This window comes from Leuresthes tenuis, unplaced genomic scaffold (genome assembly GCF_036924035.1).
Source record: "Leuresthes tenuis unplaced genomic scaffold, fLeuTen1.0.hap1 SCAF_2, whole genome shotgun sequence".
NCBI classification, from domain to species: Eukaryota; Metazoa; Chordata; class Actinopteri; order Atheriniformes; family Atherinopsidae; genus Leuresthes; species Leuresthes tenuis.
The window spans coordinates 9,063,874-9,080,817 of NW_027325356.1; the positions used below are offsets into that span (position 1 = coordinate 9,063,874).

Genomic DNA, 16,944 nt, shown 5'->3' on the forward strand with positions numbered 1-16,944 from the left:
TAAAATGCTCACTACATATGTTGGATTTATAACCTCTGGGAAAAGCCTGTCTTAACAGAGTGACATTGTTCAGCATGGCTGCTCCTATGTTGTCCGAAACGGATGCAGAACGAAAGCCCTGCATCTTGAGCTGCAGCAGGGAGTCAAACTTTACCAGTACACGGCTAACTTTCTTTGCGTGTACTTGGCTTGTAAATGGGTGAAATGTGGAAAGTCTTCCCTGAAAAATATGTTTCACTTTTCGGCTTCAATAATGCCCGTCAAGGTTTTCAGCTTCATAGGCACCCAGATACCATCAAAGAAATCCACGATTTCCAAAAAGAATTTCAGATTTCAATTTGTCTGACCATAGAAAAGTTTTCCACTTTGCATCAGTCCATTTTAAATGAACGCTGACCCTAAGATGTTTTTACTGCTGTCTTTGAAGTCATATTTTTCATAAATTTGTAAAATGTCACTTTCAACAGTCAATTTAATATTTTGGCATTGGTTTAGATGGTGAGGTTTGCGTTTCATTGCATTCCGTTTTTTATTTGCGTCAGGGAGTTTTTGGAGTTAGGGTCTCATGGGCACTTGACTGATAAAAGCAAAGTGGATGAGCACATTTGCTTACCATTTCCATTTATGCAAGTACTCTCTGTTAGCGGGGTACGCTCAAAAGAAAACCAACACATAAAATGAAAAAAACTGTCTGTAGACCTTCAAGACTGGGTCGGACCGAGGCTCAAATCTGCAGAAAACTGCAAGTGCCAAATATCAAATGGAAACAGTTTGGGACCAACAACAGATTTTATAGATCTGATGCAAAACTCAGCAATCAGGGATTACTTTACTTCAACCGTCACCATGAATGAGATCCAATTTGTCTTTGAGGAGATGGAAGATTGTCATATGACAACCATAAGTGCAGCTTTCTACTAGTCAGATCTTTTATGATGAAGTGCCCATAAAGACACTGTTCCTTAATAAAAACCACGGCAGCTCATTGGGAATTTAACAAAAGGCAACTCTGTGAGGCAACTAAACTGTGAGAAGGAAAATCCTCTGATTAGATGAAGACTGAAATATAAAGCCACAGTTGTTTTAGAGGAGGAAATCTGTCACTAAGCATTCCTTCACTAAAACCATGCATACAGTCAAATATGGTGGAGGTGGCATCATGCTGTGGGGGTGCTTTCCTGCAACAATGGGGAGGAGGAGGACAAGCCAGGATAAAAGATGGATGCAGAAATATACTGTACACAACAATCCTAAATATTTTTAGGATTTTAGGATTGAGTCTTCAGAATTTTGAGCTGAAGCTTTGATCCCCCCAAAAACTAGTTGAGCTTGAATGTTTTTGCCGAGAAGAATGGGATAAACCCCCAAAGGCAAGGTGTGCCACGCTTGACGCTGAACCTTCTGCTGTAGTTGCTGGAAAAGGCCTGAATACTTATGCAAATATGATATTCCAGTCTTTTATTTGTCAAAACACTTAAAATGCTGATTTTGTTTTGTCAACGTGGAGAATTTCAAGTAGACTGCACACCAAGGGATTCTCCAAAATCCCAGGGGGTTAAATCGCCATGACTACCAGCTGTACACAGTGCCAGTCTTGTGCTCTTCATTCTTCACACTTGCAGCTGCTTTTTGTGTAGCGCTCAAAAATCAGTCTACTAATGAAAATGAGAGTACCTGCAGTGATGGCGAAGCTTTATTCACGTGTTAACAAAAGCAGCGGAGGACAGAGACACCTGTTTTCAGCTCATTAACTCCATCTGCGATTATTTCCCCAAAAGACATTATGTAAGGTCAGCTCTGAGCCAGGAAAAGTTACACAACAAAACACTTTATTAGCATAGCAAAACTCAACAGCTTCCTCCTGTTGCCAAGCACTTTGGCTCTCAGACATCATGTCCTTCTGGCTTTACGTGGGCGACATCCATTGTGCGGCACGGGGGTGTTGTCAGTGATTGATACCACCTCCAGGCCTCCCATCGTCAAGCCTTTGATTGCAGACTGCACAACAGAGAAAGACACATTTAGTCGTTACAAAAGCTAAAGTGAATAGATCGAGATGGCTGTGGCTTCTCATAAAGAAAGTCAGAAATTAATTAGAGGGCTGATTCTTCCAACGATGTCAGGTTTGCTAGAGCTGAACACCCTCTCAATAAAATCAATAAAGGACAGGGTCACGGTCACAAGAATGAAAAAATTTAAAAATACAAGCACATCCCATGAAAACGGCTTCTGAAGTGTTAAGCAGCTAAAGTTCATGTACTCAAACAAACAAACGGAACCTGAAAGAAGCTACACTTGAAAGTTTTATATCTCAAGATCACAAGTTAATCATCATGAGATGGAGAAGAATTTTTTGTTGTGATTACAGGTCAACTATGTCATGATCACAAGGTAACAAGGAATGCTTTGACACGATGATGAATAAATGTTTGTTTTAATCTCGAGAAAACATTTTTTTTTGTAGAGTTTGTTAGTTTCGCCCAGTAAAGCTTACTTTTCTGTCACCTGAAAGGCAGAAAAGTCTCTGCTGCAATAAACAATGGGGACATAATGATTCTTGTACGTTCTTCATGCAAACATGCAAGGCGCACTTTATTACAGTGTGAAGCTTTTAACTGCATTTACAGTCAGAGCTGACTGTAACAGATGAAAACAGTCTATGTACACACGTTTTGTACATGTCTGCATCAGTCAGGGTGTAGAACTGAAATATTTAACACCCCCATCTGGTGTTGCACAGCACAGTGAATCCTAATCCTCTCACCAACCTTTAAATACCAAAGGCTGCAAAACAGCTGATTGAATTCACCACCTGGCTTGCTGGGAGGCTTATTCTTAAATAGATATGCCACCTCTCACCCAGCATAATAGATGGATCCAAGAGGCTTCGCAGACCACTCCACAGTGGTTCAAATATATCAGCTCGATGTGTCGGCTTCAAAGTGGATCAAGTATTCATCCAAATATGTTGAAAAAGCCCAGAGTCTCCATGGGACGCATTGACATGACTATCCAATTTCCTGCAAGTGACATCTAAGACCAATTTTTCAAATGAAATGAAAAGGTAACTTCTGGCTTATCAATACATGACCATATTAACGAGAGAAGTAACAAAGGGCTCATTTTATTTGACTAAATAATCAATACCTCCAGATGTTTCTCAGATTAAAATAGTAAGAACTGCTGGCTGTATTCATTCAGATGCGCTGCTTTAATGCAGTTCTTATCTTTATTTACGGAGTCGCTGGACTTCAAGCAAAATCAGGCCTCTGAAGACATATGGAGCATAAATATCAAAATTCATCTCTGGTATTAACAGCAACAACATCAAAGATTGACAAAGTCATGAATGTGCTCACCAGACGTCCAGGACCAAGACCTTTGACCACAACACGGACAAATGTAACTCCCTTCCCTGTGGCTTTCTGTTTGGAGACAAACAAACAGATGATTACACAGTGTGTGTGTGTGTGTGTGTGTGTGTGTGTGTGTGTGGGCAGCATCCATCCAATATGATATGTTAACTTATTAAAAACTCACCTAAAAGCTACAGAACAGCAATGTGCAGAGTCTCAGTAGTTACACACCATTAACAGAGCTCCAATTCTGGAGCCGATTGCATTGAAAGACTCACTTTGGGTGTTCCACAGGATCTTTTAAAATGTGTCCTTAGATCAGAAAGACTGTTGAAGTATTCAATGCACTGTAAGAGTTTTTATGTCAATACAAATCCTACAGTTTCTATAGAGACTATTTAGTTCTCTGTTCTAATGGGTGGCAAAACAATTACTGCTACCACCCCATCTGCAGGATACTCAAAGTACACTGAGAGCTGTATGAAGAAAACACTTGATTTTGGTCTCTTTTGAAAGCTTGCATCTGAAACTTTCTCTCCCAAACAGTCAGAATCACTTAAGACACATTTTCCCCTTTCAAGTGTTACAGAGACTGAAGAAGTTTAAAGACACTAGAGATGACTGTAGAGGACTGCACTTATGAGTTACTCCCGAGAAAACATCAGACATTTTCTAAAAGATATGTTCAGGTTCTTGCCAAAAATAGCTCCACAGAAATGTTGCTCTCTTTGTGTGATATTTCCTCCCCATTCTCACTGTGACTGCATGTTTCCACTACATATTGAAATGTAGATTAAGTTTTGGTGTCTGTTGTGTCACAGCTAAACCTCATAAACTATTAAAATAAAAAATAAAAATAAAAATAAAAAACACAGAAAACAACCCAGAATGCAGTTAATGCTTCTTATGCACAAGTGTACACACAGAAGACACGCTTTGCTTTACTCAGGGTTAGTCTAGTTTGTTTCTTGTTCTGCTATTGTGAAGGATTCTAAATCAGCTATTTTGTCCCAAATCATTCACACAGTTTCTTGCACAAAGTCCACAAACTGTGCTCTGGACACTGTTCCCACAGACTTTTTAAAAGAGGCTTTGGAGACTGTTGGACGTTTAACACTGTGACAATACAACCTTTTATTAAAAAGTCCGACTTAGAACAATCAGATCTGAGTAACTACAAACAAATTTTAGAAAAAAATTATCTCTGCACAGCTCTTCTTAATTAGACAGTAATAACTTGAAATAATTTCAGTCCGGCTCCAGAGCTCATCATAACACTGAATCTGCCTTGCTTAAAGTCCCCAATGAACTGCTCTTGTCTTCAGATAGATGTAAATATGCCAATTCTAATTCTTTAGGATCTTAATGAAGTTTTGATACAGCTGACAAACCGATATATAAACACTATATTAATCCCTCAGGGAGGCTCCCTCTGGGATATTTAAGAAACTATATCCTTCTACATAACTTAAAAAGAACAGGGGAGCATTCAGGATACTGTCCTCCTTTGGTTTATCTCTTATTTAGACATTTCTCTGTTAAGAGAGAGGATTTTTCCTCCTCAACAGCCACAGTAGCATGTGGATTTCCTCAAGGATCCATTTTTGGACCAATTTTATTTGCACTGAGTTTGCCTCCCTACAACCACTGTTTTTATGGGGCTGTGTTTTGTGGTGTTGTTAATCTGTTCTAATTTATTGTAAAGCATTTTGTGATTATATCTGTTATAAGCGCTATATAAATAAATTACTTACTTACTTACCAACATTTAATATTCACAAACTATGAGCTGCAACAGTGTTGAGAAGCAGCACTGGCTAATTTAATTGCAAAACATTTTGCCAAAATAATGAGGGGTCCTAGTGGTAGGAGAGACTGGCATTTATGAGAAATTCTAAAGTAAACGGTCCTGAAGTTTTGGAGCAAGACAAGAATTACAAGCATCAGAGTTGAGAACTCACGGCGGCCGCAGAGATGCCCGCAGTCTGAGCAGCGATGGGCGTCGACTTCTTGATGTTCTTGAATCCCTCTGTGCCACAGGACGTCCTCACCATGGACTGTCCTGCGCTGTCTGTTAGCTGGATGTGCGTGCTGGAGCAGCACAGAGAAGTTTAGTAAGTGACTTCCTCACAAGTGACAGGGCATTTTCACCACTGTTATGCTGACACTTATCAGTCAGGCAAAGTTAGTAATGTCATGTGTAACTAAGTAGCCAAGCTCAAGAAAACCTAGGGCCTCTGCATTGTGATTGCCTGTTTAACACAAAACAGCTTCTGTCCATATTTGCACAGACAAAATCAAACTGAATTTAAACTATCAACTGAACATATTTATTTTTCTATGTTTATATATGTATAGACTTACTTGTTGTATGTGGCTTTAATGTGAACGATGGGTAACTCCTCAAACTTCTTTCCAGCCCATCTCAGTGCGCTGTCTTGACCAGGCAGCGGAGGGAAATAGCTGATGGATACCATCAAGATTAACATTTCATTGTGATACGGAAAGAGATTTTGCATTATTGAGTTACTGTTCGGGGACAGGGGAATATGACAGACATATGTGTATGGTGATGTCTGACCTGAAATCTTTCCCAGAGTTTGCTTCGGATACTTCTGTCTCCTGATGTCTGACAGCACTGCTACATAATGTTCGCTGCAGCCCTCTGCTTCCATACCTAAACACGTACAACGTTAGCACTATATTCAATTCAGAGTTGAACCAGTCTATTAGCTCATATTCGCTATGGTTATTGTGTCAAAAAGGCATTTTGTAGCATTACAATGAAATAGAAAATATGACAAACTTAATTTTAGCTAACTGTTAGCTAACAAGAACGTCTTTACTCCATAAAACACTTACTGAGAGACACCATTTGCATTTACCGAGGTAGCCAACTGTCGAGATACAGCGCTCACGGAATTAAATAATAAACAGCTGAATTTAAACATACTATATGAGTTCATACACAAATCCCCAGTTATACGAAACGATTTTATAAACAACAAACGTGACATTGAAGGTGCTGTGAATTCAGACCAGACAACTAATATGTGGAGGGGTGGAGCGGGTATAAACGCTTCACTAGTAACATCAGCTATCCATACAATACTTTTACAATAAACTACGTATATTAGAAGTGATTAAATAAGACAAAATTAATACATAAATAGCGTTTTTTTTGCGGTTCAAATAGAATTTTTTTTAAGCGGATAAAAGTTATACCCCCACTTTTAAGAGAATAGATCCTTCATTTTTCCGCACAGAATTGTGGGTAATATTTGGTGAATGAGGCCTTCTAGTATTTAAAAAAGGCTCGAGAAAATGAAACGTTCACAATAAGTATTTGCTTGAATCCTAAAGTAACAGCTGCGCTTTTTTGTTTCATATAAATAAATCAAAGTAGAGCTTTCTATTTTGAACAATGGGAGAACATTTGGGTATTATTTTATAGTCAAAGGATTGAAGTTGTGAGTCTGACTTCCAGGCTGTTTGGAATGTGTAACGTGTAGTAGCGAAATTTGTGTTTTTTTGGCATAGACTTTGAATGCAGCAGAAGGAAGATGGCTGCGCCCTGTCGAAGGATGGCGAGTAGGTCCTTCGTACAATTTTTATCCAGTTTTAGCTGGACACCCGTTGGGAGAGCGGGATGTCGTCAATTTTCTATCGCTCCTGTTTGTCGGGCGACTCCTCAGTCTAAAACTGTAATGGAAAGAACGAGTTCTCCTTGGACTTTGATGGCTGCAGTGTGTCTGCAGAGGCTTCCGGTCATTTCAGCGGACTGTAGTCCCATTGAGCAGCAGTTCAAAGAGATGATGCAGCAGGTGATCATGTGCTACAAACTGAAATTTAAAGGGAAAAAAAAAGTGTGTCCAGGATATTTGGTTAAGTAATACTGAGAGGGGGATTAGTGCCTAACCGTAATGCACACCAACTGCCGAAATACCGCTGGGTTGTGTTCTAATATATTTTTCACAGCCATAAGCACTGTATTTGAAGATCTTTACCAATCTTTCAAGTTAGAAAGAGTTATAGTCATGATTTCTATTAGTTTTGTTGCTTTTATTGATAATTGGCGCAGATATTAATGCCGCAGAATAAAACTTGTTCAATGTTCATTGTCACTCATGTTTTTCATTAATTAAAATGTGTTTTTGTTGTTGTCTATGAATAAAACATCTGCAGTAGTACGATGTCCTGCTGGGTTTTGGGGTCAGATAAAGTGTTGTCACTACTCTACCATAATAAGCATATAACACTCGTTGACGTTCTCCTGATTTGAAAATGTCGTGAGAGACTCGCTCTGATTTAATTTCAGATGGAGTTAGAGAAAAGCTTGCTGTCAGACCATGAGTTGCGACTGCTGGAGGATGCTGAGAGGATGAGTCGTAAGCAGGCGGATGACTATGACTCAGATGAAGAGGAAAGCCAGGGCAACCAGGAGATCATGTTGACTCAGGATTTGGAAGACACTTGGGAGCAGAAGTTGAAGAGCTTCCAGCCAGTGCTGAGGGTCAGAGGTCAGTGTAGGATTGTATGGTTAATGACTGCATTGAAGACAAGAAAAGAAGAACTGAAAGACAGTCATAATGATCTGAGTTTAAGTGAAATTGCCAGGGAGGATATTTATAAAGTCTATAAAAAGACTTGTTTTTCACATTCAATCTATCTGCAGCAGAAATCTATTTTTCTGTTTTCCTCCGTGTGACATTTTGAAAGCGTACACAAAGCTGACAGACGTGTCTCCTGTTTCTTCCTTCGTTTTGTTTAGCTGATGTCGATAAGGACCTGACCACAGTGGAGCGCTGCCTGGCCAGCTCGCTGGTGCTTCTGGCTGAGCAGCAGGTGGGTGGGGAGAAGCAGTGGCTGCTGCCGCAGGCTCCCTGGCAGGAGGGAGAAACGCTGAGGCAGACGGCAGAGAGAGCCCTCTCCTCCTTGCCAGGTAACCCCAGTTCTTATGGCCGATACAACGCTGCCAACTCATTTATTTTAACAGCTTTTTAAAAAGTAACTCAGGCATAAAGTTCCTAATCGTTTGATTTGTCATCTTGTAAAATGTAGGGGAAAAAAATGTCCTTTACAATTTCCCATATCCGAAGCTGATGATCACAAGTGTTTCAAATTAATTTTATTATCATTTGTGGCTAAGAGGAGAGAAATTTGAAATACTAATCCCATTTCCAGAAAAAGATGGTAAATTTTCTAAAATCTAAAAACTGACTTAATTTTATTTAGAAAATATGAACAAAGAATTTGATGCCAGAAACATGTTAAAAAAGTTTGTATCAAGGCAAAGTAATTTAGAAAAGTTTATAGAATATCCATGTGACACCATTCTGGAAGAATGTTACAGAAAATGTTACAGAAAATATTTCTTTTAAGGGAAGAAGTCAAATATCAATTCTTCTCAGAATTCTCTGGACATGAGCTCAGCTCAGATGGACACAATGGACATGTGTTCTGTGGTCAGACAAGTCCATGTTTCATCAGGGAGTGATGTTTGGTTCTACTTGCCAAAGATAAGAAAGAAGATGTTATCAGGGAAAGATGTAAAAGCCAGCATCTGTGATGATTTCAGGTGCATCTGTGTCCATGACATGGATGATTTTATACGTGTTAAGGCTCTACTGATGCAGGGACTTACATTGAAATATTGGACACACATAAGATACCATCAAGGCGATGTCTTTTCCTAAGATGTAAGTGGTTATTCAGCAGGACTTCATTCTGAACAACCTGAACAACTTCTCACAGATCTGTGCCGTTGAAAATGTGTGGTACATCATGAAGAGGAGAATCAAACAACAACCGCAGACTGATGAGAAGCTATAATCTTGAATTCAACAAGAATTGAGTCAGATTGAGCTTGTAAAACTGCAACAATCAGTATCCTCAGTTCTCAAATGATTAAAATGTGAAAACAGTGGTAGACATGCTTTAAACCCAAAACCCTTTGAGTGTGATGATTAAATTTTGAATTTATTTTTATATTTTCCAAATACAATGGAGTTGATCAGTGAAGACACTGGGAATATTTTCTTTGGAGTCATAATACTGATTTAACTTGTTATTGCATTTTAGAAACTTTACAACTTTTTCTGAAAATAGGGGTTTGCAGTTGCCAGGGACATTTCTGCTGAGTGGCTGCATTTGAACTCATTGCAGCCCTAAATTTGCCGCTAAATTGTTTAGTGAAAATGTTAAAGACACGCAAATGAATAAAAGGGCTGTTTTTCAGGGTTTTTGGTTAGTATAAAGGCATAACTATTTCAAACACTGCGTGATTATGCTGTCATAGTTCAAGTCATTGTCGTTCTTGATAGTGTCACCTTCATGTTGCTGTACATATGGAAACTAACTAAAGCAAAGTCAATTACCTAAATGGAGATGCCTTCCTCAGATAGAAAAAGTTTATGATTTAATTAAAAAAAATGAATGAGATTTATGTGTTTGCAGAGTTAATCAGTGATGTCCTAAAAAAAAAAAAGGAGGTTAGATTAATGACGTCCATTCTATCTTGATGTAGAGAGGCTTACTATGAGTGGTGGAAAGTTTGATTTATTCAAGTAATAGCTGTAGTGGAAGTAGTTGTCCAGTATGTTTATGAGCAGAGCCTTTTTCTCGCTTGTATTTTGGTGGAAAATATTGATACTGAAAATCGTTGCAGTCAGATTGTATTGAGTGAGAACACAATGACAAGCCAACTTGACAGCTGCAACGTCATGATCTGCTGCAAAAACAGTCAAAGTGTTGACAGGCTCACTGATTCTCTGTGTGTTTCACTCCTTTCAGTCTTGGTTTTCGCTTCCCTTTCAGCGCCTTTTACAATTATTTGAGGAAAGGGGGCATTTGATTATTTTTGATCAGAAGAAGAAATCACACCAATTCTTATCAGAGCTGACCATTTATGTCAGCAATATAAAGTGATGTTTTTAGGTGCTAGGCAACGTACATGCAAGGGCCGCATGTTTAGTTTTTTAGACTTTTTTGATGAAGAGTTTGAATTTTTTTGGCAGTCTCTATTATTTAGGCTGAAATACACAAAGAGAAGCTCCTACCTCCTGCAGCAGCTCACCACCCACATAATTTCAGAGCGAGACAGTTCCTTCAGGGAGAATTCAGTTGAGGTTCTTTTTAAATTGCCATCAGACACTTTAAAGAATCTGAGCCTGACAGTTGCAAATACAAGCAGTTTAACTCTGCTGTGCATGATTCCACGTGTTATTACACTGCAAGATTTCAGTAGTTTCTGGTCACATACTGTATCAGAACCTTTTCTTCTCTCCTGTGACTTTAATAATCTCATTTCCTGTCTGATTAATGTCTTCTTTCTCTGTTTAAAGCTGCATAGAAAGTAGCCAAAGCTTGCACTACCTCTAGCAGCTGCAACAGAAACCTACAGCTTATATTGTATGCTGTATATGTTAGATTGTTACCACTGCTTACATTAAGATTTGTTGTTCAAATAGATAGCAAGTCACTGTTTGTAGCCCCGATCCGTGATGCTTTGTGATGGGAACTACTTTAGTTTCATCTTTACTGTTGAATTTTTAATTTACTGTCATCTCTTAATACTAATATTAACTTTCGATCCAAAATGCTAAAAAGAATCCTTGTTTTAACCTTTGAAAGCACTTGCACTCTGTTATTCTTTCTAAACTCCACGATACAGCTCAGATGATCGTGAACGGTGTTCTGCTGTCAAAATGCGTAAAGATTTAGTCTAAAGTGTAAAAGAGGAGTAACTACATGGAGTATGCTGCATCACAATGAAAGTCATTTGCAGGATGACCCCATGGTGGCTGTATTGTTTTATTGTGGCAAACCTGCAAGCCATGATACAGAAGTGTTCAGAGCAGATTTCTTTTTTCTTCTTGTTTTTTGGTGACATTCAGATATCCAAAGCACTTGCAGCTGATGATGTGGAATTAGTTTTTATGTTGCACATGTCACAAACTCTGCATTTCTGTTGATTACTGCTGAGCAGAACCAAGCTTTGATGCAGTCTGTTGACACCAGCTTACCTGTTCTAGGGCATCACTTTAAAACAAGGAAAGGTCCGGTATCAGCCAGGTGCTCTGTATGCCGGTACGTTCTTCCAACACGAGACATGCCTGTCTACTACCTGGCTGTCAATAAACAGAAATCATAACCTCAATACTGTTTATAAGGAGAAGATTTAAATTACCATTTTTTTCTTAAATATCAGCATCATTCATTTGCTGCATTCTTATTGTTTTTATATCCCAATATCCAATGTTACAGTGACCCTTTCTTTTTTAGTTGAAGATCAGTGAAGTTTATTTTAAGTAGCAGTGTGTCACTTAAGGTCATCTTTATTATTAACAAGGTTATGCAAATACCTTTTGCTCATACCTTTTGTCATCTCCCTTCAGACCTCCACTGATGTCTGCTCCAGATTAGGCTCAATGCTTGACAAAAAATAATTTGATTACTGGAAAAAAGTTAAAGCTGCAAATATTTGCATTGACTTGGTAAAAATCCTTTACATTATAGAGATTGAGCAAAAAACGGACACATTCTATTGCATTCCTTTGGATGACGCACCTTAGCTGCACAGTGTTTAAATAAAAAAAACACGAACAGACTGTTAAACCATTTCACAGCACTGCCAATGAACTAGTAATATGTCTGCTTCATCAGTCACTTTGTATTAAGAATCTCCACTTGACATCAACGTGTATCGTTTTGTGGAAGGTTTTATTTAAAGTGTCTTACAGCAGCGTGAGTTGATCCATATTTTTAATATAGCTGGACTCAAAAGGAACTGAATCTCTAACAAGCCGGTGTTGGTGCCTCCCGCTTATGTTGAGCCAGCTGAGACCGTGGGGATTTGCATGACATGAGATTAGATTAAAAAAGTGTGTTGTCACAGCAGAGGATGACAAACAGAATATTGGGTTGATATAGCACTTTAATTAGAGCAGTCAAACGCAGTCAAACACCCAGATAAATGACATTAGATATAGCAGCAGCACTGAATATGATGGATACTGCATCCACATCTTTTTTCCCCAAACTTTTATTTCCATCTGATTGAACTCACAGCTTGCTCTCTTCCCTACAGCAGCTGGTTTCAGGGCAACTTTCCTTGGAAACGCCCCCTGTGGAGTATACAAGTACAAACTGCCCAAAGCTGCTCGGACGGAGAGCTCAATCGGAACAAAGGTGTTCTTTTTCAAAGCCATTCTGGCAGACAGCGCTCCATTCAAATCTCCAAACGCCTCTTTGCAATGGTTGAAGAAAAGTGAACTACAGCAATTCCTGAAACCAGCGTACATGATGAAGGTGGACCGCTTCATCCTCAGCCTGTGACTTCTCACCTCATACCAGGGACACTGACTCAAGGAACAATATTTATGAGGCCTTGAAAGTCATCTTTGTTGGTTATTTGTCAACCTCTATCATTAAATGTCCTGTTACTCAATAAAATATGTGTTTTATTTTATAAATACAATTGTTTTCACATATTGAAAAACAAAACATCAAATCTAAAACATATGCAGCATAACACAAGGGAGTTGGAAACGTTTTAGAAGTAGTATCCTAAATATAAAGTAAATTCAATCATAAAGTTACGCATAAAATCTTTGTCAGTCATGTCCAGACATTCTGATTCACGAAGACCATAGCTGTGCTCCAGTTCCAGTTTAGCTTCTTGTAAAGTGAACTGCACAGAGTTTTGAGCCATGTTAAGATTCTGAACAGTTGGGAGAAGAAAATCTCAGTTCAACGAAAACTTCAAATTTTGTGCAAAAGAACTGAACAAGGTTTCATTACCTTGCATCGCAGTAAGCTAAATAGCATGACTACCCATCAGTCGTTGCATCTTCCAAACGAGAGAGCGTGCTTAATGGTTAAAATACATTCAATACTATAATCACATTTGAATTGATTATTGACGATGCTTCCTGAATATAAAAACAATGTTTAAAACTAAAAAAAAAAAAAAATCAGCCTATTAGCAAGCTAAGCTAATGCAGTTTTGGCTAACTTAGCCAGCCAAAGTAGACTTGCTGTCTACTGTGTTGACATTAAAGGGTGTTCCCATTGCTAACAATCCTTGAGCAGACGGTAGGGAGTACTGCTCATGTACTGTGGAAATGAACATATTTCATATTTAATTTTAACCCTTCTGTCAATAGATTAAACCTTCCCTCATAGTTACGAAGAAGGATAGTGATCATACGTTTATGTGAAATGACTACATATGAAATAATAAATTCAAAGTGTCCCACTGTTCATTGTAAAAAATATACTAACATTTTAGGCTATTGACATCCTTGTGTGGTATTAGTATCATTCTATTCATTATTTGTATCAAAATTTTTTTTATTGTTTAATATATACATGATACCTCTCAACATGGTATTTCAAGATCTTTGACATATCATGTAATATCTTGGGTGGATGAATGTCCCAGATGTAGTTAAATTCCTCCCAGTCCAAATGAACACAGGAACAGATAAACCATAATGACATATTTTACATTACATGTTTATTGGGCTTTCAATGTCCCCAAAGTACAGAATTTAAAATCTTTCTCAAACCACAACCACATTTAATTTTCACAGTAAAGATTTAGTTTTATAGATACAGAGCAGGCTTGGTATTGTGACACAGCTTAAGACCACTGCTACTAGTTGATATAATTTCCTGTTTTCGGTATGTACCGTTCAACAGTCCCCTTAAGCCTAGTACACTTGAAATGCTGAGATGTTTTCTTTTTTTTTGGTCTGGGAGAATTGGTGCTTTCCCCTTTGCTGTCAAGAGCAACACTGTCTGCCTCCTTGAGCTGAAACCCTGTCATTTTATATTATTGAGGTCACATAAGGGTCATTCCTGGTGCCAGAGAGGTATTTTATAATCATGAATATGTGATTGAGAGCTTTACTTGGGGTGATACTTTGCCTGGATCTACCAGTAGCCACTTAAAGAGGCTTATGTATCTTTATATTTTGTTGGATCCTCTGCTCCAGGCTGCATTTTTTACAGGTCATCTAGTAAGTGAAAACAATCATAAATACCCCAATGCTGCTTAATTTAATCTCCGTGTTTTTTGGGTTTTCAGCTGGTGTAAAAAAAAAAAAACAGCCTGTTTCAAATCCTTCATCCAGTCAAAAATATTCACCATCATAATCACAATGTGTTGGATACAGGGCCTGGCACAGGCCTGGCAAACACAGCCAAAAGCCCACATATCAAAACTTTATCGTGTGGAAGGTCCAGCATGACCTCAGGCACCCCGCATCCAGTGGTCTGAATGTTACCCTCCTCACACAATTCTGATGTCTCAGTAGCAAGACCAAAATCAATCAGCTTTACCCTGAGGGACTGTGACTGATGGCTGACTTGCATTATGTTGTCTGGCTTGATATTGGTATGAACAAACTGATGCTCTTCAGGGCATTCAGAGCCGCCAGCTTCTGTTGAGCAATCAGTGATTTCAAACACATACAGTGGTAAGGATTTCTCGCTTGTCATAATGCTATATACACTCATATCCATCATTTCAAAAGCAAGACAAACAGTCCTGATACATGAAATGTTCAATGAACTCAATCAAGCAGTTTCAGCATCTACTTTTCAGAGTCGATTTAACGGATTAACCTCTTGATCGCCTGCGTCATAATTGTTACTTAGAATCTTAATAACCTCAGCACAGCTTCTTTTTAGTCTTCTGCTCTTGGCGACTTTTTTGAACACCCCACCACCCAGGAAATCTTCAGCGTTGTACTTGCATAAATGACCATGCAGAGCATGTTTCTCAATGAGGATGGTGTTTGTCACCATTGCTATACTTTAACACTCCCAATGTAATTAAATACAATCCCTTTCTCTGAAAAACCAAGCACCAAACAGTGACATCAGAAATGTGGAAATGCTGTTTGGCTTTGATCAAAGCTGGTGATGCCTATTGCCTATGTCACAGGGTTGAGATTAAAACTAACCCATAAATAAATAGATTAACACACTGAGTTACAATGTAGATGTTCTGCTCAGAAAATCAAGTTTCAAACAATGTAGACGGTAGATGACAAATCACCTGACATGCTGTGGTACGTGTGTATTGGTATATACTGGTGTATGTTAGACAAAGAGTGTCAAAAGAGGTAAACAATAGAATCTTAACTGTCACAAATGAGGTTTAATCATAATTTACTTCTCTTTTTAAAATGACGTGGATAACATAGGATTTATTGTAAATGACTATTAATTATAATTACTATTTATTTGGATACATAAGAGTTATATATCACTGTCTAGCACATACATGATTTTGTCTTATAATTATTGTAAAGTGGCCTATTACAGTTGTGTGGATGTACTATACAGATACTTTGGAATGACTCATTTTCATTTATGGTTTACGAGCAATTATGCTTGAAGCCCTATCAACAATTTAATAGCCCGTCGTTGCAAAGTAGCTGCCAATAACATAAATATTACATCTCTGTCAGTTGGAATAAGCGTTTTTAGGGTCTAAAATCTTCCAAGAATTAGAGACCAGTAGAGGGTAAAGTGAGAACTACTTAGGATGACTTGTTTTTCAAGGCAGTCCACTCCATTCAGAGTAGGCTAGTAATTAATTCTCTGCAGGAAAAATCTAATTTTATTATGTTTCCTTGTGCGCTATTTGCTGGCACATCAGTGGAGCTTTTTCGTTTCTTGTGAATGGCAGCTGCACCAGATGGCCTTGGTTATGAATAGGCAGACACAGAGCAGAACATTAAGCAGTTTACTGTATTGACAACCACGTCCGAACGTTATTACATATAATCATCACAAGCCTATCAAAGTATTTCAAATGTTTTGTCAACGCTTCATTAGCTATTCATTTTGAAAATGAAATATTTCCCTGTTTCATGAATTGTATTTGATAATCTTATGTTTCATGTTTGCTGCATATCACAGAAAGGTTGAGACCTGTTTCCCACTGTGTAGCATCCCCTCTTCTTTAAACAACAGGCTGTAAACATCTGGGAACTGAGGAGGCCAGTTGCTGGAGCTTTGGGTAAGGAATGTTGTCCCATTCTTGTCTGATCAAGGATTCAAGCTGCTCAGCAGTCCCGGATCTTGTTTGTTGTATTTTGTCTTTCACGATGCTCCGAACGTTTTCACTCGGTGAAAGGTCTGGGCGGCAGGCAGGTCAGTCGAACACCTGAACTCTTCTGCTACAAAATCATGCTGTTGTTATAGATGCAGTGCATGGTTTGGCATTGTCCTTGTGAATATACAAGGCCCCTGCAGAAAAACATTATTCAGTAGCTTGTAGACCAATCTTTAGCAGCAATAACATGAAGAAATTATTTTCTTTATGAAGTTTTGAGTCTCTCACGTCATTGTGGAGGAATGTCGGTCCATTTTTTTTCACAATGTTGCTTCAGTTCATTCAGGTTAGGGGGCGTTCATATGTATGGCTCTCTTAAGATCCTGTCAGTGTTTCATTCAGGTTAAAGTCTTAACTTTGACTGGACCATTGCAACATCTTGATTCTTTTCTTTTTCAGTTATTCTGTTGCAGATCTGCTGCTGTGTTTGGGATCATCGTCCTAAACTCATGACCG

General features: G+C 38.5%; 2 protein-coding genes across 3 annotated transcripts; one reads left to right on the top strand and one right to left on the bottom strand.

Annotated features, from left to right (window-relative positions):
* Positions 1 to 1,808: 1,808 nt before the first annotated feature.
* On the bottom strand, positions 1,809 to 6,401 carry mrps11 (mitochondrial ribosomal protein S11). Its single transcript, XM_072380112.1, has 6 exons — positions 6,219 to 6,401; positions 5,938 to 6,033; positions 5,721 to 5,819; positions 5,318 to 5,447; positions 3,360 to 3,425; positions 1,809 to 1,998 (listed from the first exon to the last, which is right to left on the bottom strand). Exons 1-6 carry the CDS (start codon positions 6,371 to 6,373, stop codon positions 1,891 to 1,893), a joined length of 654 nt encoding a protein of 217 aa, XP_072236213.1. The 5' UTR covers positions 6,374 to 6,401; the 3' UTR covers positions 1,809 to 1,890.
* A 512-nt stretch (positions 6,402 to 6,913) lies between these two features.
* On the top strand, positions 6,914 to 12,809 carry mrpl46 (mitochondrial ribosomal protein L46). Of its 2 annotated transcripts, none has more exons than XM_072380113.1 (4): positions 6,914 to 7,180; positions 7,675 to 7,876; positions 8,128 to 8,298; positions 12,445 to 12,809. In XM_072380113.1, exons 1-4 carry the CDS (start codon positions 6,920 to 6,922, stop codon positions 12,690 to 12,692), a joined length of 882 nt encoding a protein of 293 aa, XP_072236214.1. In that variant the 5' UTR covers positions 6,914 to 6,919; the 3' UTR covers positions 12,693 to 12,809. The 2 variants fall into 2 exon arrangements, with proteins under 2 accessions (XP_072236214.1, XP_072236215.1); XM_072380114.1 differs by having other exon boundaries at positions 12,448 to 12,809.
* Positions 12,810 to 16,944: the final 4,135 nt, after the last annotated feature.

Coding starts and splice junctions, on each gene's coding strand:
- mrps11 (XM_072380112.1), bottom strand. CDS start 6,373: ATGTCACGTTTGTTGTTTATAAAATCGTTTCGTATAACTGGGGATTTG. Junction 3,426..5,317: donor CGGGCATCTCTGCGGCCGCC/GTGAGTTCTCAA, acceptor GTCTCCAAACAG/AAAGCCACAGGGAAGGGAGT. Junction 1,999..3,359: donor GTCTTGGTCCTGGACGTCTG/GTGAGCACATTC, acceptor TCTGTTGTGCAG/TCTGCAATCAAAGGCTTGAC.
- mrpl46 (XM_072380113.1), top strand. CDS start 6,920: ATGGCTGCGCCCTGTCGAAGGATGGCGAGTAGGTCCTTCGTACAATTT. Junction 7,877..8,127: donor GCCAGTGCTGAGGGTCAGAG/GTCAGTGTAGGA, acceptor CGTTTTGTTTAG/CTGATGTCGATAAGGACCTG. Junction 8,299..12,444: donor AGCCCTCTCCTCCTTGCCAG/GTAACCCCAGTT, acceptor TCTTCCCTACAG/CAGCTGGTTTCAGGGCAACT.